Genomic DNA, 26273 nt, shown 5'->3' with positions numbered 1-26273 from the left:
CCTCACGTTATGTCAATTACGCTTGTACACTGCCTCCGAAACTTTCGTCCGTCAAAAAAAAATCGAATCAGGTTAGATTTTCTGCGTTTTTTCGCATCCGTAGCAAGCATTTTGAATGGTGTTTTGACAATTCAGAGCCACCGAATCACGAAAGCGAAAAAACGCATGCGATAATTTCGGACTCAGTGTGCAAGGGCCTTTAGACAGGTAGGAAGGGTACAGGTAAATATGACAATTATTATGGGTTTATGTGAAGATTGTTTTAAGTTTGGGAGCCTAATAAATGTTAAAATGAAAAGCTTTCAATTACACGGTAATGTTGAATGGCTATAATGTTTAAAATTGGCATCAGTAGCAGTATTAGTATCAGTGACACTGGCCTTCATTCATGAAAAGATGCCATTAAACAAGTTTTTAAAATATACTGTCTTTATGTTGTTTCTACATTACTTTGGAGATTAACTATGAAATGATTACTTTATAAAGTATTTTAAAAACTTTAATGTTTCTAATCATCCTAATCTAATCAAAAAGTGTTAAATTGTTGTACTTTACCAATAGTCGAGTCCCAAAATAGATAAATAGCCCTGGATAAGATGCAGTAGGCATTTTTGAGGAAAAGTACTTCAAGTGTTGTTTCTATATGATTTTTAGGTGCTGAATCCATTTCTGCCGTATAACAAGTTGTAAACATCACTGTTTTGGCATAAACAATAAAAACAAAATGACTGCCAAAAAAACAAAAAAAAAACGTTTTAATGCATTTATTGCAGTTTAAACATTAAACATTATAACTAAACTATGCATTCTCAGAATATTTAAACATGTAAACAATGAAAAAACAACATTAACATGAAAGGGACAGTTTTTAATGGCTGCTGGAATTATGCCAAGGTACCAAGGTACACTGGGAAGCATATATCAGTGGAAATATGCAATTATGCCCAGCCCGAAGGGGGGAACTTGGAATACACATGACCCCAGGGGGCTGCATATTGAGAATCACTGGGGTGTCCAGCCGCAGGTGGAATATTTCAAACCCAGGGGTGGCAAGGTGGCTTGCTGAGGGAAAGACACATGCTCAGAGAGGCTTACAGTGGACTACACACGTGGGGGTCGCCCAGAGGCTGTGTTAGGTGTCGCCCAGCCTGCAGCTCTACAGATGTCTGTTAGCGAGGCGCCATGCGCTAGAGCCCAAGAGGATGCCACACTCCGGGTGGAGTGGGCCGTCACACCAAGGGGGCATGGTCGACCTTGCTGCTGGTAAGCCAAAGCAATGGCGTCCACTATCCAGTGAGACAACCTTTGCTTGGAGAGAGCCTTTCCCTTTAGCTTCCCATCATGACAGACAAAGAGCTGGTCTGAAGTCCTGAAACACTGCGTTCTGTCTACGTAAGCATGGAGGGTGTGTACTGGACAGAGCAGCGCCAAGGCTGGGTCTGCCTCCTCCGAGGGCAGCGCTTGCAGGTTCACCACCTGGTCTCGAAAGGGTGTGGTGGGAACCTTGGGCACATATCCAGGCCGGGGTCTCAGGATCACGTAAGAGTTAGCCGGTCCAAATTCCAGGCATGCTTCGTCAACCGAAAATGCCTGCAGGTCCCCTACCCTCTTGATGGAGGCCAATGCAACCAGGAGCACTGTCTTCATTGACAGGAACTTAAGCTCCACTGATTGCAGAGGCTCAAAGGGAGCACTCTGCAGAGCAGTTAAAACTGCTGAGAGGTCCCAAGAGGGATCGAGAGGAGGGCGAGGAGGATTCAGTCTCCTCGATCCTCTCAGGAAACTGATGATCAGGTCGTGCTTTCCAATGGACTTACCATCAACTGCATCATGATGTGTGGCAATGGCGGCACCATACACTTTCAGGGTGAAGGGAGACAGCCTTCGCTCCAACCCTTCTTGCAGGAAGGAAAGCACGACACTGATCGGGCCTTTCGTGGGTTCTTGAAGTTTAGAAGAACACCAGTTGACGAAGAGGTTCCACTTCAACGCATAGGCATTTCTCGTGGACGATGCTCTAGCAGAAGTGATGGTAGCCACCACCGCTGGTGGTAGGGTACTCAAACCTGCCCTGTCCCGTCCAGGAACCACACATGGAGATTTCAAAGATCGGGACGAGGGTGCCATAGGGTGCCCCGTCCCTGAGAAAGCAGGTTCTTTCTCAGAGGAATTGGCCAGGGAGGTGCTGTCGCGAGGAGTACTAGTTCTTGGAACCAGGTGCGGTTGTGCCAATACGGGGCAACCAAAATTACCTGCTCCTCGTCCTCCCTGATCTTGCGCAAAGTCTGCGCAAGAAGGCTCACTGGGGGAAACGCATACTTGCAGAGGCCCCGCGGCCAGCTGTGCGCCAGTGCATCCGTGCCGAGCGTGCCCTCGGTCAGAGAATAAAACAGATCGCAGTGGAACGAGTCGTGGGAGGCAAACAGATCTACCTGTGCGTCCCCGAACTGATCCCAAATCAGCTGAACCGACTGGGGATGGAGTCTCCATTCTCCAGCGAGAGGCCGAAACCGAGACAGATCGGCTGCACGGTTCATGTCTCCCAGGATATAAATGGCTCGAAGCGACCTCAGATGCTTCTGACTCCATATGAGGAGGTGGCGGGCGAGTTGCGACATACGACGGGAGCGCAGACACCTTGTTGGTTGATGTACGCTACTGTGGCGGTATTGTCTGATCGGACTAATACGTGCTGACCCCTGAGCAACACACAGAAGCGGTGCAGGGCGAGACGTACAGCCTGCAACTCGAGGCAACTGACATGCCAAAGGCGCTGGGGTCTTGTCCAGGAGCCCGCGGCAGCATGTCCATTGCACATGGCGCCCCAGCCCATTGTGGAGGCATCTGTTGATATAACAACATGCCAGGAAACTCGTTCTATGGGCACTCCAGCCCATAGAAAACTGAGGTTCGTCCACGGGGTGAAGGTCTGACGGCAGGTCGAAGTCACTGGGACTTGGAGCGTGCCGTGTTGCCATGCCCACCTCGGGACTTGATCGCGAAGCGGTCTCATATGAAGCAAACCGAGCGACGTTACTGCGGCTGCGGATGCCATATGCCCCAGGAGCCTCTGAAATAGTTTCAGTGGAACCGCACTCTTGCCCTCGAACTGACGAAGGCAAGTTAGCAGTGACTGCGCGCGCTCGCTCGTAAGCTGCGCGCACATGGCGACCGAGTCGATTTCCATACCGAGAAGAGAGATCCTCTGCACGGAGCAGAGTTTGCTCTTCTCCCAGTTGACCCGAAGGCCCAGACAAGCTAGGTGCCGGAGCACTAGGTCCCTGTGTTTGCAAACCTTGTCTCGAGAGTGAGCTAGGATCAGCCAGTCGTCGAGAGGAACAAGGGCTGCCTCGACAACCTTCGTGAAGACGCGAGGAGACAGGGCTAGCCCGAAAGGGAGAACCGCGTACTGGTATGCCTGCCCCTCGAATTATATATATATATATATGGTAAATGGACTGCATTTATATAGCACTTTCACAGACCTATGGCCACCAAAGCGCTTTACATAGCTTCACATTCACCCATTCACTCACTCATTCATACACCGACGGCGGTGTCAGCCATGCAAGGCGCCATCCAGCTCGTCGGGAGCAGCTGGGGTTAGGTGTCTTGCTCATGGACACCTCGACACTTGGTCAGGTGGAACCGGGGATTGAACCGCCAACCTTTCGGTTTGTAGACAACCTACATATATATATACTGGTATGCCTCATTTGCATATGTAAACATGACATTTCAGAAAACTTGTAATACAAAAAATGGCTGTCTCTATGTAAGTGAAAAACTGGAAAGGTTTTATGGTGATATCTATAACTTAAAAATTTTACCCTATCCACCTGTAGTGTTTCGGCTGTGAATAATGCACCTATTGTTTCAATAACAATTACAAGAAAATGGGACCCTTATTTCAATGTTATACGGTGGATCCTTATTCAGGAGGTCACTGAACTTTCTAAAAATGTGGTATAACAACTTTTCCTCAAAAATGCCTACAGGGTTACACAATCTTGAAGATTCGGACCTGACTAGTACAACAGGTAGAGTTCACTCTATAAATTCACTTTTTATAATTTTGCTTTCAGTCTGCTTCATCCTTCAATAAAATAAACACTAGGCTATCACACATTTGTTTGTTGTCTGCGTTTTGCAGTAAATTTACCATGGGGGAAAGAAAAGTCTTTATCTCCGTTACCAAACATTTATGGTTCAGTCAGGACCACTTCGCCAAGTATGGATAAATAGATTTATTGCGATAATAGCATACAGTTAGTGTTGGCGGTATGGATCTGTTCTGGGCAAAACTCCCACGCCTGTCCATGCAGCTATGCCTGGATAGAACGGGAGAGCAGCAAGGCAAACCCCCCATGGGGTACAGAACAGAACCAGTATATGCATGATTACAATTCTCAATTACATGAGTTGAAATGAGCAATTACATGTGAATTACAATATAAAATAAAAATTTGCCAAGATTACACTGTAAAGAGAACAAGTGATCAGAAAGATGAAGGTTTGTTAGGAGGAGTTGGGGTTGGAGGAGGGAGTTAAGATGCGAGCAGCAAGCTATGAGGGAAATGCTGAAGGAGTGTGAGATTTAAGTGTGCCGCTGAGATAGATGTCGACACCGGATTGGACCACGTCATGAACAGCTGGCTAACAGCTGATGCGGGCTTGGCTGACGTGGCCTGCCTGAACTAACGCGATGCTTGATTATTATAATTTTGTATTTAAAGTCCCTGTAAAGGCAATTCTACAAAAAAATTCTAAACACATTATAAGTGCTAGAAATGTATTGCTAAAACATGTTACAAAGACTGAGAACTGTGAAGTACTAAATTGTGGAGTTAGACCGTTTAACAGGTTTTCACCCTTGCTGTGAGCCGGATTTTTTGGGCGGGGCTAAAACGGGGGATTGATGACGCACTGCGACCCCCTGAGCTTGATTGGGCCCCTACTTGATGATGCACGGAGTCACTACTAAGCCTATCGCTCAATCGCGAGTTACTATCAGACAGCCTACAGTTTGCTAGCTACTATGCCCACGGCTCTGGCTATGCCTTCGTCATGTAAATGCGTATTCCCTGGATGCAATCACTTAGAAAACAGATCGGTGTCCTTATTTAAATTTCCGAAAAATTATCATATCAAGAAGAGGTGGATTTATCTTGTGAAGAGCTAACGTTACCTTGATGGAGAGCTGATGATCAACACCACACCCGCCTCTGTAGAGATCAGGATAGTTTACTTTCGTTGGAGACAACTGGAATTCACTGATAATCCGCTGTTACTGGTGAATGGGGCCGAACCGACTATCTCCCGCTGTCCGCTTCGGCCTTCATCCTCCCGTCGCGCCGACATGCACGAGCTGTGCGCGAGTCATATTTCCCGCGAGTGGGCGTGGTTTCAGCGCAGCCAGCGGACACGCCCCCAGCGTTTGAGAGCTGAGACTACTTCTCATTTTTTCGAGATTTTGATAGCTTATTTTATTTACTTGGCGGCTTTTTTAATCATTGAAATTGGGCTGGGTGGCTAATAACACATTTTTCGGTGGTATGACAAACTCAGAACACATACTTAATTTTGACTTTACAGGGACTTTAATGGTAACAGAAATTTAATAGTAAACAGATCATTCTAATAATAGATAAAACATATCAGTATAATAATAGCAGATAAATAAATAAAAGATAGATTGTTAGTCTTGTTGCAGAGTGTGTGTGTGATCTTTGTACTGTAGGCTATATAGGGACAGATTTTTCTCAAAACCCATAATTCAAGGCTTAGTTCTCTTAAGTTTTTAAAAGCACAAACATAGAGAAAAATTGAGGGACCAAAGACAGGCTTGTGCAATCACAGAATTTTACATTTTAATAAAAACAATTAATTGTACATTTAACATATATGTCGATGTCTCAAATTTATTTCTAGAGCACAGTTTAAAACAACTGAAAGTTGATCAATGTTTGTATTTATATTTGTAAGATTGGCCACCAGGCCATGCACATGGACGTGAAACCTCCAACACTATATTGGCCAGTGTTTCAGTTTCATTGTCACTGTATCGGAATAATTATTTCTATGATATTAGTAAGAAACAATACTGGACCAGATTATTTTTACCCAAGATTGAACTTTCCATTGACTCCAACCTGTTTTATCTTAATTCTTTTAATCATTGCCTCTTTGATCTCTTTAGTCTTGAAGCAATATATAAACGGGTTAATAACAGCAGGTATGAGACTATACATCATGGAGACCACAATGCGGATGTCAGTACTAAATTCATAGCCAGCAACATTTGTCAAATACACAAAAGTTCTGGGTAGATAATACAGACAAATGATCAGTAATTGTGGAGTGCACGTGGAAAGGGCTTTATAACGTCCTTCTGAATCTGAAATTCTCAACACAGTGATGATGATAGAGATGTAAGAAAATAAGATAAAACTTAAAGGACCCCACAGAACAAACATGGCAATGGCTGTAGATGTGACTTTCATGGTAGTTACATCTCCACATGTCAGTTTGCTTAAAGCGACGTGATCACAGTAGCAATGGGGTATGACATTTGACCCACAAAAATTCACACCAAGGACCAGGAGAATGACTCCAACTAACTGCAGCATGTTTGCTATCCAAACACATGCACACATAATGGCAATAGTTGTATTTTTAATCAGGGTATGATATCTGAGAGGATTGCAAATAGCTATGAATCGATCAAGAGCCATCAGTGCCATGAGAAATGAATTTGTAGCCCCAAGAAAATGGACAAAATACACCTGTGTCAAGCAGGCCTTGAATGATATGATTTTGTTAAACATCCAGTACGTTGCAATGACTCTTGGGTAGGTTGTCGTTCCAAGTGCAAGATCTGCTATTGCGAGGTTACAGAAGATTAGGTATGTTGGTTTCTGAATGCTTTTCTCGCACATCACAAAGACAATGATGAAAATATTCCCAGTAGCAAGAAGAAGGTATAAGATGAAAAACAAAGCTCCAACATATCCGTAATACTCAGGAGGGAGGCCAGGAAAACCTCGTAGAACAAACTCAGTGATCATTGTTGTGCTGTTTGTATTTTGGTAGATATCATTGCTGCCCAACCCCATCTGGCAAAATAAAAAGTAAAATAGCACAATAAAACTCTTTATATACACAAACTCTTGCATGAGTGCAATATGTATGCCAACATAAAGATAAAACATTTGAAGAACATTGCTCTATGATTTTAGCATAGACATTAATACTTTTAGCTTAGATAATATTTTTTTTACAGTGCGGTATCTACAAACACAATATTTACAAATGAGTGAGGTGAGAAAGAGGGCAGGGGGGAGGCAAAGGATAAGACAAAACACAGGCTCATGATCTTTTTCTAGACATAACAAATATACTTACAGCACAGGTCAGAGTGTTCTCAGTTACGTTATGGGTACAAATTTGCTTTGGCTTTGGTTTTTAAATGCTCACACTTGAGATACACTTAAACTCTTTGACGTAATATTCAACTCTCACATGTATAAAAGCCCCCCCACCCCCTCCCCCTGAGGGCCCTGAATTTATTATGTTATTGTTTTAAAATTACGTAGGGGGTGGAAAGAGTAGTTTTGTTGCACATGAACCTATATTTGTAATGTATTCATTTATATACGTATTTACTGTCAACATTATATTGCCTAATGATGAAGTGCAGAGGTCAGCCAAGATCAAATAAATAAATCAATAAATAAGTTTGCTACTTCCTTTACATCAATGTTGGTTGATCAATACTGAAACAGTGTCCAGTCCTGGGGGAGTCCTTTGTGTGTGTGCGTGAATCAGGTTTCATGCATGTGAAATTGTCTACGCATGTGTGAATCATGTTTTTTGCGTGAATTATATTTGAGACTATTCTGCTTCCATAAGCATCCACTTGTCAGAATAAGTGCATCCAGCCCCCTCAACGCACATGCTCCATTCACAAGAAGACAATGTAAAGCTTACAGGTGTCCTCAGATGTCAAAAAGTGTGGACAGGGAGGCACACAATTCCTCAAACTCTTACTGTTTGCCATGGTTTTACATGGCCGCTCCGACAGGCCGCTCCGAGACTGAGCCCCAGGACTGGACAGCTGGCCTTAGCAAGCCACTCTGGCACTGACACCCGGAATCGGGTTTCACCAGTTTTCTAGCTTGCTATAAGGTAGTAGGGCCCTCCAGGCCTCCCTGAAGGTGAGTTCTCACATATGGGCAACTGGACAGCTAGCCTGACTGGCTCTCAGGTAGTAGGCCTCACCAGGCCTCCCTGAATGCGAGTTTCCAAGTATCCAAGTAGCCCCAAAAAGTGTCACGTGACGCTTGATACGTCGCCATGAGGCTGTTTGCAGCAAATCATAAGAGTCAGAGGAAAAACATTGGGACCACTCCAGTACATCAGCTAAGTCACTTAATTGACATATCCGAAGGATAGAACGCCCTCTTGTTCTGGGCTATAAACCGGAACACCCTTCCTGCACTATTCTGAGTGGCCATCAGGGTCTTGGCAGTGCCTGCCTCTAGTGCTCCAGTGGAGTGTGTCTTCAGCCATGGAGGCATCATACTATGGCCCCATCGTGTCTGACAGACTTTTGGCCAATTTGATCTTTTGCAAGTACAATGCATCATAGTGGTCATCGGATGCCCATTTTCCACAAGTTGGTATGATTCTTTAGGGTCTTAATGTAAAGTTTGTAACAAATTCCTCAATGGTTGTGTAAAAACAACACCTTTTATATGATAATGAGCAATTGCTCACCCCTCTCTTCCATGGGGGGTGTCGATACAAGACACATAAAGCACTGCCTTGAAAGACGGTATACAAATGGCTAAGAGCGGAAATATGCTTATACGGGACAGTCTGTCAGCGGTTGTGGGCGGAGTATGAGCATCAGAGGATCAGAAAATCCAATCGGCTTGATTATTGAGTGTTTAGACTTTTTGAGGATAAAAAAAAGGAGTCAATGGATGTTTCTAATTATATGATGGTTGTGTCCACACACTGCAAAGACACATTTATATGCAAACACCATCTAAAAGTGAATTTTGCATCCGATTACCCCTTTAAGTACGGTAGCACAGCACAGCACCTTTAAGTATGGTAGCACAGAAATGACTGTCTTCATGAGTTCTTTATTATCTTTGTGTTAATCGTGTGTTTAGTCCCTCCCACACAACACGCGACTGAAGACCAGACCTAAGAAAGGATAAGCGGCAGAGGTGTGGACTCGAGTCATGTGACTTGGACTCGAGTCAGACTCGAGTCGACAAAATGTACAAAGACTTGCAACTCGACTTGGACTTTAACATCAATGACTCGTGACTTCACTTGGACTTGCGCCTTTTGACTCGAGAAGACTTGCTACTTCCCATGAAAATTGGGGGAAAAAATGTCCACACGGCCGCGCCGCTCTCAGTTTATCTGCATCTGTGAAAAAAATGTGCACCACCTGTATGCATGCAGAGAGCGCGCGCGCTGCTTGCACGACATCCAATCACTGTAGTCCCACGTTGTTTTGATTCGACAGCATCTAACGCCCGTTTCACATTCACACATACTCCGTTTGCAGTGCGTATGCGCCAGCGGGTGCGTATTTTTTTCCGTACCCATGTTAACAGGTTAGAGCTTTCACACTGCACGCAGTTGCAGTCCGTCGATCCGTTCCAGGTGCGGTGCGTATACAGCAGAGCAGTGCCGCGATCGTTTCCGCACCGAGTCTATTTCTGCTGTGCTGCACGCGCTGAATTAAAGTGACAGCGCATGTTTCGTGGTCAACATGAACACAGATTGACCTAAAAATGTAGTAATTTCACCATAAATGCGATTAATTAAATAAAATGTAGTAATCTCACCATAAATGTATTTAATTAAATACTATTTTCATTTTAAGACCAGGGTAAAGCAAGGAAAACTACAATTTACCTCAACAAGGCGACATAATGAACAAATCTCGTCTCATTCGTGGAGGTGGAAAAACATGTTCCTTGTGACATGCAAGATTTTTCGTATTAATTTAAATATAAAATAAAAGGCATGAGAGTCGGCTGTTTTTTTATATAGCTAAGTAGCCTACATGGTTAAATATTTGACCACTTGCTTTAGGAACTTAATATAAGTAGAAGTAATTGAATAATAGGCCTACGTTGTTTAAATTGTGTTTAAACGTGCATACGTCTATTAAAGAGTGTATATGTGTACAAAGAGAATCGCAATGCTGAGACGTAAGATCGGGGTAGCCTAAATCAAGGGAAAATACATATTTCAACAGGGCAACATAACACTCGTCTCATTCGTGGAGGTGGAAAAACAAGTTCTTTGTGACATGCGAGATTTATTGTATAAAGATTTAAATTATGCAAAAGAAAGAGTATGAGTCTGCTGTTTTTGTCAATTTTAAGTTTTAATTTAAAATGTAGGCTATGCGATTTTAATATAAGTAGGCCTACATGTTTAAATATTTTACCACTTGTTTGAGCAACTTAATATATAATTATATAAGAGTAATGCATTAAATAATACGTTGTTTAAATTGTATTTAAACGTGAATACGTCTATTAAAGAGTGTATACGTGTGTACAAAGAGAATCGCAATGCTGACAATTATTTTTTTTTTTAAATAAAAGATGCTAATAACTTCTGGATTTGAAATACAAATAGTGAGTATGTATTTGTGGTACAGCCGCGGATCACGCACTGCAAACGCAGCATATGTGAAAGCACTATTGCGCGTGCTGGTCTTGCACCGCATACGCACTGCAACACGCATTCCAATTATATTATCAGGTTGGTCCAGTTTTTCAGAAGTGATAATTTTGAGGAGTGAGGATTTTATTGAAGACATGTTTAAAAAGGTTTAGGCTAAAACGACCCATGTCTATTTGAAAGTTAAACTGTTTTGCAATATGAGGTTAATACAATACAGGACTGAAGCTGCATGCTGTGCATTGTTCTAGTGCAATATGCTGTTGAAATACAAGCATTTTTTGTGAAAATTAAATTTTCTGTTTTTTACTGTATTTGATTATAAATCAAAGTATAAAAAGAGGTTTAAATAAATACAAATCTTACAGACGTACATGATTTGTATAAATTTGATTTCTGTGGTAAGAGGACTTGAAATGACTCGAAACTAAAATGGTAGGACTTTGGACTCGACTTGAGACTTGTTGGCTTTGACTTTTGACTCGACTCGGGACTTGCCTCATCTTTGACTCGACTTGACTCGGGACTCGAGGGCAAAGACTTGAGACTTACTTGTGACTTGCATAACAATGACTTTGTCCCACCTCTGATAAGCGGCGTGTTTATTGAAGCGTTTCTTGTTTGATTTTCTTTGAGTACGCTTTTTTTTATTTTCCTTCTGCAATATGGACCACTTTGCAGCAGCCAAACTGCTATGCCTTGAGCAGAAGGACTGCTCCCTTGAGGAAAATTTTGAGGAATTCCTCAGCCTTGTGCCAGCTACAACTTTTCTGGACAACTGCCTCTGCAGCTTCCTGCATGTCGGCCTCAACACCGCCACCAGAGAGCAGCTGTCCGAGGATGGCCCTCGAGGGAGCTTCACCAGATACGTAGAGTGGGTGCTGTTGTCCTGTGTCCTAACCCTAACCCTAACCCTAACCCAGCCCCACTAACTACCCAGTGCCCAGCCAACAACACCCAGACTGTGGAGATCAGCAGCATGAGCCCACTGCAGACCGAGAGAGGGACTTTGCAGTGACGTTCCAGCCAACGCCAACAAGGGTGACCGTGCAGAACATCACTACGGAACCTGAACAACGTGTGCCTGACCAGGTGTGTGAGCCGGCAGCTTCATCCATGCTGAGGGAGTGCTAGTGGAATATGAGGGTATGGAAGGGAGCCCCACCCTCACGCCACTGAGAGTGTTTGGCAAGCACATGGGAAAACTGTTTTGATTTTGGAGGTTAACTTTCTGCCCAGTTTTCTACCATCTGAATCTGTCTGTTACGTTTCTAATTCTCTGGTCCCAGCCAACCTCCTTCTCCCACCACCTCTCCAAAAAATTTTTGAGACTTTATTTTTTGTTGGATTTTGCATCAAGTGCCCAGCCATGCCTGCCACCCAGTCATCGCTGCCTCCCATTAGCCCTTCAGTTTCACCTCAGCCTCCTCTCCATGGCGTGGATCCACCTTGGGACTGCTGGGAGCCATCTCTTCCTGGATGTGGGAATCCCGTGGCTCCGCCTTCTGCCTCTGTGTGCTCTCCTCCTCCTCGACCTGTTGCCCTGGCTCCTGCACCTGCGCTCCTTCCTCCCTCGATGTCGGCAGTCTCGTTCAGCCTCGCCGGACTCCCTCAGCACGTCGGCTCCACCTAGGTCGGACATCACTACACCCACGCAGCAGACTTGCGGGCCAGTCGTTGCTCTTTGGCCCTCCACCCCTTCAGCATCGGCCAGCTACTCTCTCCCTCAGGCTCCATCTCCGCCCTCGTTCGCTCCAGCTCTACTTCTGCCCTCCGGATCCCTACCACCATCTCAGGGGGTCGTCGTGGCTATGTCGCGGCCGCCTAGATCATCGGACTCCCTTCGCAACATCGACTCTCCGGCTGTGCGGTGGGCTCGTTTCCTCCATGTCATCGTCACCTGCAGTCGTCCTCATGGTGGCGTCAGTGACAACATCTCTATGGCTCCTCCCTGAACTGACAGAGTGTGTCTGCTTACCTAACAATGTTAAGAAGACTGTTCCAGAGTTTAGGTGCTAAATTGGAAAAGGATCTACAGGATACCGCCTGTAGTTGATTTTGATATTTTAGGTATTATCGAATTATATAGATACTATTGAATATTGGCCAGAATTTTGAGATTGCAATAGACGTGAAGGACTATAATGCATTAAGAGCTCACTCAAGTACTGGGGAGCTGAACCATTTAATGCTTTGTAAGTAATTGGAAATGTTTTAAAATGTATACAATGTTTAAAAGGGAGCCAATGTAGTGCTGACACAACCGGCCTAACATGGTCATACATCCTGGTTCTAGTAAGAACTCTACCTGCTGCGTTTTGGACCAGCTGACGTTTGCTAATTAAGCATGTAGGGCAGCCACCCAGTAGAGCATTACAATAATCTAGCCTTATATACACAGACACAAACATTTATATATATATATATATATAAATACACACATATATTATATAAACCAAAACTTTGATGTTAGATGTGATTCATCGCGATTAATCGATTTGACAGCATTAATACAAATATGATACATTTTACTCAGATTTGATTCATAGATTTTTTTTTAAAACACTGATACCAAGCACCCCATGCTTCCTATGAACCATTCATACATAGTTACTAAAAAGGAGTGATTACAAAATGATAGTAAAATGTGTGGGCTACAGACATTATGTAGAATTATGCAATGAAATGATTTTTGACAATAAGTCCTCTTAGCATAATTTCTGATGCATTTTGATATTTAAAGATAGTCTCTGTGGGTTTTCGAGAGATTTTCAGTCCTGCGTCCAAGAGGTCACCAAGAAGTCTCAAAAAGAACGTCTGTTTTAGGTCTCTGTCTTGGGAATTACCCCACCTTTGGGTCTTAACTCATTATTTTCTCTGTGATAGCCAAGATGTTCCCTCTTCGGTCCCATTTATCTTGGTTTAACTGCCTAACAGTTGACAACATTCTTACTTTATTTGGGACCATCTCTTACAAGTGTGGAATGTCTATTCATTATTTAGCTGTGGAGTTTTTAGACTGGCTGATACCAAAATTACAGGATATTCTGTCTTAGTCTCTTGCCGCCAGCTACCAATGGAACGAGCACTGAAGTCGCAGAAAAATTCGTACTATTATTTCTCAATACCAGGTATACCAATACCATTTAATTTTTATATAAAATATTATTTATTGAACAATAATATGTAATGAACAATAACATCCATGATGCAAGCGTAAGATGTTTGTGCAATAAAATACACAAACAATCAAATGTACAAAGGCATACAGTATGCTCTAGTACAGCATTAAAGTTAAATAAACATATAAAGTTATTAAACTTAACTTTGCCCCGAGACAAGGCAAATCTGCCCACAAACAAATAATAGATTCATGAGATCAAAGACTGCCTGTTAGATATACCCAAAATGAATTAGCTCATGTTTAACCACTACAGAGACATCAGAGCCAGAGACAAATGTCAGAAGGACTTGGTGAGATAAGGCTGTTTCTGGTGGGGTACATGAGCTCTAATTTTCCAAAGTAAAGTACTGTACATGTATAGTAACGTATAAATATATGTGACTGAATTGTTCATTGTTCATTCTCACTGTCTGCCAGGGAAAGTTCAGTGGAGAAGGATTTGGCATTTCTCTCACTCCTCCACTTTCACCTCCCTCTTGTTGTCACCCGCTGGCTAGAGATGATGATAATCCAGATTCACAAGGCTTGACACAGAAGAATGATGAAATCACATTTAATAAACACAAGGAACATTAGCGAGAAGTTGAAAGTTAACATGAAAAGTTAATATAAGACAAAGAAAAGAAGATAACAGGGTATAAATCCACAGGATGATGAGTAACACATAAGACACTAATCAATGAAACAATGAATAACTATGGTAACCACGAAAATAGGAACTAAACACACAGGAACTGAATGCAGGCAATGTCAAAATAAGAGTTCATGAACAAAGACACAGAGGAACTGTATCACTCGTCTACAAATTTTAGCACTTTCTGTATTGTTTGAATCAGAATTAATATGAGGAAATTATGGTAAATAAGTTATCTTATGTTTAAGAAAATCATCTTGTCATCCTACTATTTTCATTAAACCTACTGAACTTATTAGAGTACAGGTGATGTGTCTCTGTTAAATGGATATGCATGTCACATAACATAATAATGTACTGTACTTACAGAATCAGTAGGCCCACACAATTTTTATGCACATCACAAGGCAGAATTAGAAATCCTATCGGTTATTCAAATTTTTTATATTGGCTGTTATATTTCATTTCAATTTTCACCCTCATCTATGGGTAAAATTACTATTATCTCTTTTACAAAATTGTACTGTATAATACCAGATGATGGCTTGAGCCATGATGACTGTTAAAATTTAAGATAACATTTCTGTTATTTCATGTAATGTTATACTATTTTTAAAAAGGTAAATTCACATTTGGAATATATATAAATTATAACCAAACCATACAATTCAATTCTAAATGGTTTGGAATATCTTAATTATAACAGGTGAACACAGATATAAAAAAATATTAAGTCTATTAAATGAACATTTGGTAAACCTTATATGCAAAAAATAAAATAGTTGTGATGCTCATTTAGAGGGCAATAAAATATATTTATTGAATAAATTAGTTTATACATTAGGGAAATTTAATTATTAAATTAAATAATTTCACAAATGTGTAATTGATTCGGATTTAAAGCACTAGCACAGCCAAAATAACAGTGTTACTGTAATAAAGCAATTTCAATATTTTTTTTGTCAAATTTTTTTCATAGGTTGTTCTCTATTCATATGCTCACTTTCATATTTCTAATTTTTTTCTTTAATGCATCTTTGATATCCTTGGTTCTGAAGCAGTATATCATGGGATTGACAACAGGTGGGAGCAGACTGTACCACATTACTAACATAACCCGGATGCCAAGTGAGATTTTCACATTTATCACATCATGCACATAAACAACACATCTGGGCACATAGTATAGACAAATAATAATAAGCTGAGGAGTGCAAGTTGAGAATGTTTTATATCGGGCCTGAATGTCTGAGATTTTGAAAACAGAAGTGATGATGGCAATAAAAGAAAATATAATGAAAATTAAAGGTCCCAAAAGAACAAACATAGCACATGAAAATGAAACAAACTTTTTCTGCCTTACATCTCCACAAGACAGATTAATAATTGAATTTTGGTCACAGTAATTTTGGGTTATTACATTAGAAGAGCAGTAGGGTTCATTGAAGGCATTAAAAACAATAACTGACATCCATGATATACAGATTGCCCAAATCACAGCACATGCCATAAAAATAGTTTTGTTTGTAATAAGGACACAGTATCTCAGTGGGTTACACACTGCAACAAACCTATCAATGGCCATTAATAGCATTAGGAAAGAGTTAATACTCCCTAAGTAGTGAACAAAAAACATCTGCACAAAGCAACTATAAAATGATATCTCACTGCTATTAAAAAAGTATTTTGCAATGGCTTTAGGCAGCGTGACAGTTCCAAAAGCAAGATCACACACAGCAAGATTACAGAAGATTAAATAGGTGGGTTTCTGAAGGCTTCTCTCATAAGAAATAAAAGAAATAATAAAGATATTTCCTCCTGCCAGTGTCAAGTAGACAAAGAACAAAAGGGCTCCCACAGCTCCATAATACTGTTGATCGAGTCCTGGAAATCCCAGCAGGTAGAATTCAGTAAAGACAGTGACATTGGTGTAGATCATGACTCTATACGGCTTCACAATTACCTCAAACAGCAAAAAAATTAAAAAGCATTGACTTTTACAAAAGCATTTGACTGTCTAAAAAGCAACATACAAACATTAAAACATACAAACATTAACAATAAAGCAACATACAAACATGTTTAACAATTACTGACTTTATAAAGTACAGATTATATTGATAAGATATAGTTCACATACAGTACATATCTCTGTGGAAACTATTTAGATGTCAATAGCATAATCTATTAAATTTGAATTAATTTGACTTTGATTGACTTTGACCACCAAACTGGAGAAGTTTCATTGAATCACCAATTGTATTAATGCACAAACAAAAAAATAATCTGTCATGTGCATATGCCATAGGTATGCCATAAATGAAAATGTCTGTTTCTCTGTGCATCCATCTGACAACGACAAATACACTGTTTATTATCACTCTCCAAAACCAAAGACACCTCCCACAGGATGACGTGTTGTTTGACGTGAATCACGTGTTGACATGCATTGCCACATGGTTTTCTTTTTTTCATGTTAACAGTTTAATTTCTTTGACAACACTAACATGCTTGAGTCTTGCTGTAGTTTGAAATAAACCCTCATAATACCTTAAATGGCATATTGAGTGACCACAATTGCTGACAGTCTACAGTAAGAGCTATAAAGTAGCATAGCTGAGATACAAATTTCTTGGAAAATATTTGAGTTGAGACTAGACCAAAACAGTTTAAAATTAAATCACTTTAAATTTAACAACTCAATTTTAATCATTAGTCTTAGGCTACTGAGTGCATTAGTAATTCATTGACATGATTATATGCTTCTCCATTCTCAAAAAAGTATGTAACTTCCCACTATCACAATACTCATTTTCAGTCAGACTATTCAGGTCCATCAAAAAAAAACTAAAAAAAACCTAAATGTTCAATGAAATCCTCCAATCCCCATTACCAAATGAGCCAAACATCACCAGGAAATAAAGAAAAAAATAAAAGCACCTACAATGTACATGCACTATTTTACTCTTTCACTTTTATAATCAGCATGCATTATCTAATATATTTTGACTAAGTGAATATTGTTTGTTTTACAGCTTGCCATATTTTAATCATGTTCATACCTTTTAACTAGGCAAATTTAATTGTCACAGTGAACAGCTTTTTGCTAAGCAATTTTAATAAATGCATTTTAAAAGTATGATTATTTAATGAAGTCAAATAGATGCAAATAGTTAATAATAAACTATGCCATTAATTTTTACCTCTTTCTTCCCTGTTTCAGTTATGTATTACTCACAAACATGCATAACATTTTTATTAGTTAATTTCATTTAGTTGTGTAATTCAAATGGGTGTGAATTTTGGTAACACTTTACAATAAGGATTCATGAGTTAACTACTGAAGGATTACAAATTTAAGAATCTATTTCAGATATGTTTCCTTACATAACATCATGGTGAATAATATTGTATTTAGCTTTTAAGGTTAAGATGATGATATCACACGAATGATTCTGCTCAGCAAAGTTGCAATTCCTGTTTTCTCCATTGTCACCTTTTGTTCTGCAAATGGCTTTTGGAGCCCAAATGGCTTTCGGAGCCCCTGGCCCAGACACTGAATCGTTAGGTTGATTGGATTAGCTGTAAGGGAGACTTTCACCTTTTGTCTTTAATGGCTCTGGGATGGCTCTTGGAACCGGAGTTCCTGGCCAGTATCAGCATTTGAATAGTTACGCTGATTCAATTGGACTGGTAGCGCTCTCAGAGTAGGGTGTGTTCCTACTTCATTTGCATGCTTTGTTCAGAGTCTCCGCCTCTATGTAATCCCTCCCCCTTGGAATGTATATAACTACAATGCATACTGTATTAGATTTAGATTGTTGGATGATTGCAGCAATGCTCAGCGAAGTCCTCAATAAAGAATAATTTCTGCTTGAACGATATCCCAACATCTCCTGGTCTTGCTTCGATGAAGGAATAAAGTTTCCAACAGTACTTAACTAAGAATTAACAATAATTCTACAGCATTTATTAATCTTAGTTAATGTTCATTGATACAAAAAAATAAATAAAATGTTAACATTAGTTAATGTACTGTAAACTAACATGAACAAACAATGAACAGCTGGATTTTTATTAATGAACATTAACAAAGATTAATAAATAATTTATAATGTATTGCTCATTGTTAGTTCATGTTAGTTAACAATTCCTACTGGAATCTGTTTTATGCTTAGCAATATGAGGATATTATCTAGAGTTTGACAACAGTTTGTACAGCTCAAGCGATAAAGCACATTAGAGCAACTGTAAAGGAATACCAATTTGTTTCTTTTGAAATAGATCTCTTAAAGGGATGGTACAGAGTAATTTCAACCTAGGGTCCTTTGCACCATGACCTCGAGCCAAACACCCCCCCAGCAGCTTTTTTTTTCCCTTGGTCGAACATTATTAAAGTTAGAGCTTATTTAGAGATATCAGCTGAATGGCTTAGTGCAGGCGTTAATGGATCCAAGGTTGTATCACGTAAATTACCCTACTAATAATGCCCGGAATGGTACCAAACTTCTACAGTAGTACAAATAGGTTCTGTACTCTTGCCTGATGGCTTATGCTACCGCTAACCCGGACGTCGAGGTCACTTCCGTGATTTGGGAAAAGCCTGTAAAAGTCCTTTGCAAACTCACAAGTGTAAGGGAAAAGCTAGTGAATTTAACATTCCATAAAAATTTGTGTTAACTAATAATTGTTGCAAACTGGTACTACCAAAAAATATTAGTGCATTCCTGGAACTGGGCGTCGTTACACTACATCCTTGTGCATCGCTTTCTGCCAGGATTTTTACGGGCTTTTCCCAAATCATGGAAGTGACCTCGATGTCCAGGTTAGCGGTGGCATAAGCCATCAGGCAAGTGTTATTTAAATAAACTCCTGATGTACTTACAAACTTTCCAGTGCCTTGTTTTATGAGTACAGAACCTATTTGTTCTACCGTAGAAGTTTGGTACCATTCCAGGCATTATTAGTGGGGTAATTTACGAGATACAACCTTGGATCCATTAGCGCCTGCACTAAGCCATTTGGCTGATATCTCTAAATAAGCTCTAACTTTAAGTATATTTTATTTAATCATTTGTTTAATCATTTGTTTGGGATAGCAGAGATGCCCAGACTTCTCTCTCTCTAGACACTTCCTCTAGCTCCTCCGGGGGGACACCGAGGCGTTCCCAGGCCAGCCGGGAGACATAGTCCCTCCAGCGTATCCTAGGTCTTCCCCGGGGTCTCCTCCCGGTGGGACGCGCCCGGAACACCTTCCCGGGAAGGCGTCCAGGAGGCATCCGGAACAGATGCCCGAGCCACCTCAGCTGGCCCCTCTCGATGTGGAGGAGCAGCGGCTCTACACTGAGCTTCTCCCGGGCTTTCTAAGGGATCGCACAGTCACCCTGCGGAGGTAGTCCAAATAGGTGGTTCGTGGAAAAACGCCCATACAAATAAGCTGCCATTGGACGCATAGTGTCCCTGAGGGACCGTAGGGCGAATATGGATGACAATTGCCCTTTAAATAGTGGGCATTTGTCACTTTGTGATAACCCCTGCTTCCGCAAAGCACTTTCCAAATACCGCGGAATAGGTGATATACGGACACCCTAAGGGGGCGATACTGAGTTAATACCCCCATAAATCCCCCAAACTGCCCCGCCTGACCATTCCCAAGCCCCGCCCCCATCCTACAGACCCACTATTTGTCCAACAAACAAACTATAGTTTTCAAATGTCCCGTTGACCTCCCCCCTGACGACTACCAAGTAGGACTACTTCCCACGAACCCACTTTTTGTCCGATAACCGTAAAAAAGTTTTTTTTTTCACGAAATCCTCACAAAGTTACAATTTCAAGCTGGCCTATCTCTGGAACAAAGCCGAGTTGGGGCCCCATACTCTGGGCACACGGGGGCCTCATAGTGGTCTCCCCACGGCCCGAGCATGGAGCCCCAACTCTGCTTATTTTTTTTGAGTTACATCCGGTTAAAATTCAAATTTCTAGCTGGTATATCTCTGGAACCAAGCCGAGTTGGGGCCCCATACTCTGGGTACACGGGGGCCTCCAAGAGCTCGCCCCACGGCCCGAGCATGGAGCCCCAACTCTGCTTATTTTTTTTGTTACATCCGGTTAAAATTCAAATTTCTAGCTGGTATATCTCTGGAACCAAGCCGAGTTGGGGCCCCATACTCTGGGCACAGGGGGGACCCCTAGTGACCCACCCATGCCCAGAGTATGGAGGCCCAACTCTGCTTATTTTTTTAGTTACATCTGGTCAAAGTTCAAATTTCAAGCTGGTGTATCTGTTGAACCAAGCCGAGTTGGGGCCCCATACTCTGGGCACAGGGGGGTCTCCAAGAGCTCGCCCCAGGGCCCGAGTATGGAGTCCCATCTCGGCTTATTTTTTTAGTTACATCCGGTTAAAGTTCAAATTTCTAGCCGGTATATCTCTGGAACCAAGACGAGTTGGGGTCCCATACTCTGGGCACAGGGGGGTCTCCTCGTGGTCCCCACACGTCCCAAGTATGGAGTCCCAACTCGGTTTACTTTTTCAGTTACATCCGGTCAAAGTTCAAATTTCAAGCTGGTGTATCTGTTGAACCAAGCCGAGTTGGGGCCCCATAGTCAGGGCACAGGGGGGTCTCCAAGAGCTTGCCCCAGGGCCCGAATATGGAGTCCCATCTCGGCTTATTTTTTGAGTTACATCCGGTTAAATTTCTAATTTCTAGCTGGTATATCTCTGGAACCAAGACGAGTTGGGGCCCCATACTCTGGGCACAGGGGGGTCTCCTAGTGGTCCCCACATGCCCCAAGTATGGAGTCCCAACTCAGTTTCATCACTGAGATAGACCAGTTCAAAAATTACTTAGGGTTAGAGGCTGAAAATGTCAGTTTTAGGCTTAGGGTTAGGGAAAATGTTTTGCCTTCGCTCTAGAGCCCTGTTCTTTCGGTATGTCGCTCGGGTCGTGCCCAGGGGTCACCGTGCCAAATTTGGGGCCCCTGGGACTTTTCTATAAAACTACCCACCCATTAAATTAATGCGTTTGCCACAGTGGTTTCGCGGACACCGCTTCGAAAGGGCCGATTGACTAGGGGGCGCCATTTTCCGTCTCGCCACGGCCCCCTGGAGCGGGCGGAAAAGTTTGGTGGACCTACAGCCTCGTTCAGGGGTCGAAAGGTCAAAAAAGACACTGCATGTCCGTGAAAGCACAACACCAACAAATGGCCCGTGGGACGGCCCCCGTTCGTTGACGCAGTGTCGTGGTACCTTGATATTTGAGATTTTGACTCTCCAGGGGCCCCCGACGCACGGCCCCGAAGTGTGAAAATCTAGGACCTTCCTGACAGAAGTGTGCCACTTATACCCAACTTTCACTCAAAAGGCTCTTAGAGTGTCAAAAGAGTCAAAGAGAGTCAAAGAGACATCAGGCAGAGATTAGGGTTAAAGGGTGAAAATGTGTTGCCTTCGGTCTAGAGCCCGGCGCTTTCGGTATGTCGCTCGGGGTGGGCCCAAGGATCACCGTGCAGAAATGTTTTATGGTACATAAGTTGTATCACTTTACAATTACGCCACTGGGCGTGTATAACTTATAAGCTTAAAAAAACGAGGCCCCTCCGTATATTCACCAGGCCCACCTATTAATGAAGTTCTGTATCCGCCACTGAATTCAACATGCCAGAATAAAACCAGATTTTAGAACAATGCGTAGCTTCGAGAACAACTCGGCGTGGTGTGCCAAAAATTATAAACTTCAATATTTCATTCAAAACAATCCCAAAACGCTTTGTGACATTTTGAAAAGCTGAGCATGAATTAAGGCGACTGGAACCAGGATTGCAACAGAAACGCGATTCATTTTATCTCTCAATACAGGACCAGAAGCGATGGTTCTGATTTTATTGTTTGTTGTTTAAACGTGCGTGTTGCATATCTTTATTTTATATATTTTATATGGTCTATTGGTGAAGTATATATTATGAAAAAATGTATCAGCAGAAGCAGGGATATTTAGACCAAATGGGAACCGGCAGCTAGCACGGCGGTGATAGGCATTCTGATTGACTACCTACTATATGTAGGCTACACGCGGTGAAAACAAGAATCCTGGTTAACCAATAAGTTCTCACAACACTCTCATCAACTACAGTGGCCAGAACACGGTGTTTGTGAAGATCCTGGATAACCAATGGGTCTGAAACAATCCAATCCAATATCCAAAGATGACTGCGATGTAATCCAATGATGAATCCAATAAACTCCAACACAAAATTGCGTTTCTTTGTTTTCTCCATAGGTGTGCTACAGCGGGGAGCAAATGCCAACCCAAAAGCTCTGCACACTCGAACGAGATCTCTCCGTGAGAATGACAAAGAGGCCGACCGTGATGTATTCGGAAGCTGATATAGCTTCTGACATTGTTGTAAGTCACCTGTGACTGAATTGATATGAAATTTTCGATGTGATGCATGAGACGTAACTCCTTCCACCGTCAATGGTGGTCTGGAACAGTGAAATAGAACCAAACACCATAAAGCATCCACAAAAGCCATTCAACTTGTGCGCTACAGCCAGTGTTGTTACATATTTTCTTTTTATGGAAAATAATGTTATAGTAGCCTACTTTTGCGATACTTTTTGTCACCTGGCTTAAGGTTCGCTCTTTTCCAGGCCTTGCAGGTGTTTTGTGTGTGTGTGTGTGTGTGTGTGTGTGTGTGTGTGCAATAATGTAATTAACAATATAGGCCTAGCCTATATAACAAACATCTTAATTTTATTTTAAAAACACATTTAGAATATTATTATATTCTGACCACATAGAATATTTCCTGGACCCTAGAGCTATGTATGCCATACAAAATATCTCTTAATATTACGGGTTATATTGACTCCCTACTGTACAACTATTTTTATTGAAAGTTGAACTACTTTTTTCTCCGTTTGAAGTGACTACTGTTGGAAGTGAGTACTTTGTGAAGATGAGAGAGAATTTTAATTCAGTAGTTTTAAAAATGTCTAAGCAAAGGAATTAAACTGAAAATAAATTATTTAATAAAAAAAAACCTCAAAAATTAATGTGTATTTTTATAAATTACTTACTAATTTTAAGTACTTAAAATAACTAAGTTTAACTAGTAAACTAATAACTAGTTTAATATCTAACTAAAAAAACTAGTTAGTTAAGTAACTATTCTTACTTTACTAGTTGCATCAAAAAAGTAATCTTATATTGTAATGCATTACCCCCAACACTGGTTAGAGCTATTAAAACAACAGGATGCATACAATTCACATTATCTAAAAATTATGACTTTATTTTAATTCTTGGAAATAGTCAAGAAGGTTGAGATCTCTTAGACAGGACCAAATATTTATGCATTTAATAGTAGCTACTTTTAATGCTGGATTAATTTTATTTTAGATGAAATTCGATAGAAGAACGACAATCTGGTGCATGTTGACCTTACATCAGATGTGTGATGTACTGAATAACAATGTATTCCAAGCACCTCTACCCACATGTAGTTCAAAAGCTTCTGTTGTTTTTTGCTGTTTTTATTGCCTGCCTAAATGTGCGAGTTGCTTTGAGCACCATGATGCTCCAACTTTATCCATCAGTAGAATGGTGACATTGGAAGCCTTATTGAATAAATGATGTATAAATACAGATTTACTAAAGTAAAGAAGAAAAAAAATATATGTCTAGTTATCTGGTGCTTATGTGGAAATCATATAAAGGTGTATAAACATTATATAAACACATTTGCTTCTGCAAAATTTTGGTCTAACTTATTAAAGAAAAAAAGAAAAAAGAAAAAAATCTGTCATTTTACTCACCCTCAGATTGTTCTTTTTTCAATGGCTACCGTCAACTGTCTGGGTATACCAACATTATTCAAAATATCTTATTTTGTGTTCAACAGAAGAAAGAAACTCATACAGGTTTGGAACAACTTGAGGGTGAGTAAATGATGACAAAATTGTCATTTTTAGGTGAACTATCCTTTTAAATATAGCAGATCAGAAACATAAAGAAATACCGATTTGCCTCTTTTGAAATTGTCTTCTTAAAATCTTTTTGACCTCTTCCGTTCTTAAACAATAAATGAGAGGGTTGATCATGGGTGGTAACAGACTATACATCATAATAATGACTAATCGCAAATCTGTACTGAACTTTATGCCGATGTTGCCAGACAAATAAATAAAACACCTGGGTAGAAAATAGAGAGCAATTATGATGAGCTGAGGACTGCAGGTGGAGAAAGTCTTCATCCTTCCTCGAGTGCTTGAAATTCGTATAACTGCCACAAAGATGGAAAAGTATGAGAAAATAATAACAGCAAGAGACCCCATCAATGTTACAAGGGCACTGATGAGGGCTGGAACACTATACAGTGCTCTGTCTGTGCATGCCAGTGTTGTAATGGAAACATGATCACAGTAACAGTGTATAATGGTGTTTTCTGCACAATAAGGAATAGGGTATGCTCGAATGACTATCATTAAGGGTGCTATTAAACTCAAAACCCAAGAGCAAAGGATTGAAATTAGTACATTTCTGTTTGTCATGATACTATGATATTGAAGTGGGTAACATATTGCTGCATAGCGATCTATAGCCATTACTGCTAGAATTAATGAACAGACACCACCTAAATAATGCACAAAGAACATCTGAACAAAGCAACCCAAGAACGAAATAGTTCCATCTTGGAACCAATACCTGCTAATTATCTTTGGTAATGCTGTGGTGCTGAATAGTACATCACAAACAACAAGATTTAAAATGAAATAATAAACAGGCTTCTGAAGGCTCTTAGTCATTACAAACAATGTAAAAAATACAGCATTTCCCATCAAAGTAGACACATAGACAAAGAACAGAAGTGCTGATACAAGGCCATAGTAATGAGGCTGAAGTCCAGGAAAGCCGACTATGACAAATTCTTTTACAAAGCTGATGTTTTCCACTGACATGATTAATATTAGTCCTTATAGAAATCTCTTTGTGTGCCTGTTCATCTTCTGTGTGAAGAAATTTTTGCATTTAATATCAGTACAATATTTACAGCTTTAAAAATACACTTTTAAAATAAAACAATATTTTGATTTTATACTCCAATGCTACTACTAAAATACACTATAACGATAATAACAGCTGGATAATTTTACAAATAATAATAAATAATAAAGAGAAACAACCTGCCACACCTGTTTCACAGGCTACTGTTAAAGTGCATTATGCTCCTTACACTGAGATGTGCTTGTCACAGTTTGTTTATATCAGACATGTAAATTATGAAGACTATGGGGATAAATGTAGATGACGCAGTTGCTCCAGGGACAGTGACAAAATAACCTTGAAGTTCTTAGTCCGTAATCGAATTCTTTGCTGAAATAATATTACAATAAATGATTCCGTTCATCCAGTGAACACTCGGTATTGATCGTCTATCAACTCTCAGAAAGGATATTTTTCGTGGTCACAGAATCACATCACAAAAGTTGATTTACAAGCAGTGACCAGAATCTAAACTCACATGAATGTGAACAAAAGTTTATTTAGCTAAATCACGAACACATAACTAATCTAAACAAACACATACACACAATCATGCATACATGAGTAAAATGGAAAGTGAAAGTGACTGAATAAAACCTAAATAGAGACAGGGGAATGAAGCTATGGAAAAGAGTCAGTCAACCACCTGAACAGAACCAGAACAGTTTCTTAGTTCAAAGCACCTTGT

The 26273-nt window shown here is 40.8% G+C and overlaps 3 protein-coding genes across 3 annotated transcripts; all 3 read right to left on the bottom strand.

Moving 5' to 3' along the window:
* Positions 1–6119: 6119 nt before the first annotated feature.
* On the bottom strand, positions 6120–7115 carry or30bw1 (odorant receptor, family 30, subfamily BW, member 1; the record flags this gene model as incomplete). The annotated part of the gene is made up of 1 exon (XM_084419607.1): positions 6120–7115. One exon carries the CDS (start codon positions 7113–7115, stop codon positions 6120–6122), a length of 996 nt encoding a protein of 331 aa, XP_084275733.1.
* An 8416-nt stretch (positions 7116–15531) lies between these two features.
* Positions 15532–16479, bottom strand: LOC311297358 (olfactory receptor 1500-like; the record flags this gene model as incomplete). The annotated part of the gene is made up of 1 exon (XM_084419606.1): positions 15532–16479. One exon carries the CDS (start codon positions 16477–16479, stop codon positions 15532–15534), a length of 948 nt encoding a protein of 315 aa, XP_084275732.1.
* Positions 16480–24540: 8061 nt separating this feature from the next.
* LOC311297357 (olfactory receptor 10A3-like) lies at positions 24541–25500 on the bottom strand (the record flags this gene model as incomplete). Its single annotated transcript, XM_084419605.1, has 1 exon — positions 24541–25500. The coding sequence occupies one exon, from the start codon at positions 25498–25500 to the stop codon at positions 24541–24543; it is 960 nt and encodes a 319-aa protein (XP_084275731.1).
* Between the last annotated feature and the right edge of the window lie 773 nt (positions 25501–26273).

Source organism: Rutilus rutilus (assembly GCF_951802725.1).
Source record: "Rutilus rutilus genome assembly, chromosome: 9".
In the NCBI taxonomy this organism is placed as follows: Eukaryota; Metazoa; Chordata; class Actinopteri; order Cypriniformes; family Leuciscidae; genus Rutilus; species Rutilus rutilus.
This window is presented reverse-complemented; position numbering and strand designations above follow the sequence as displayed.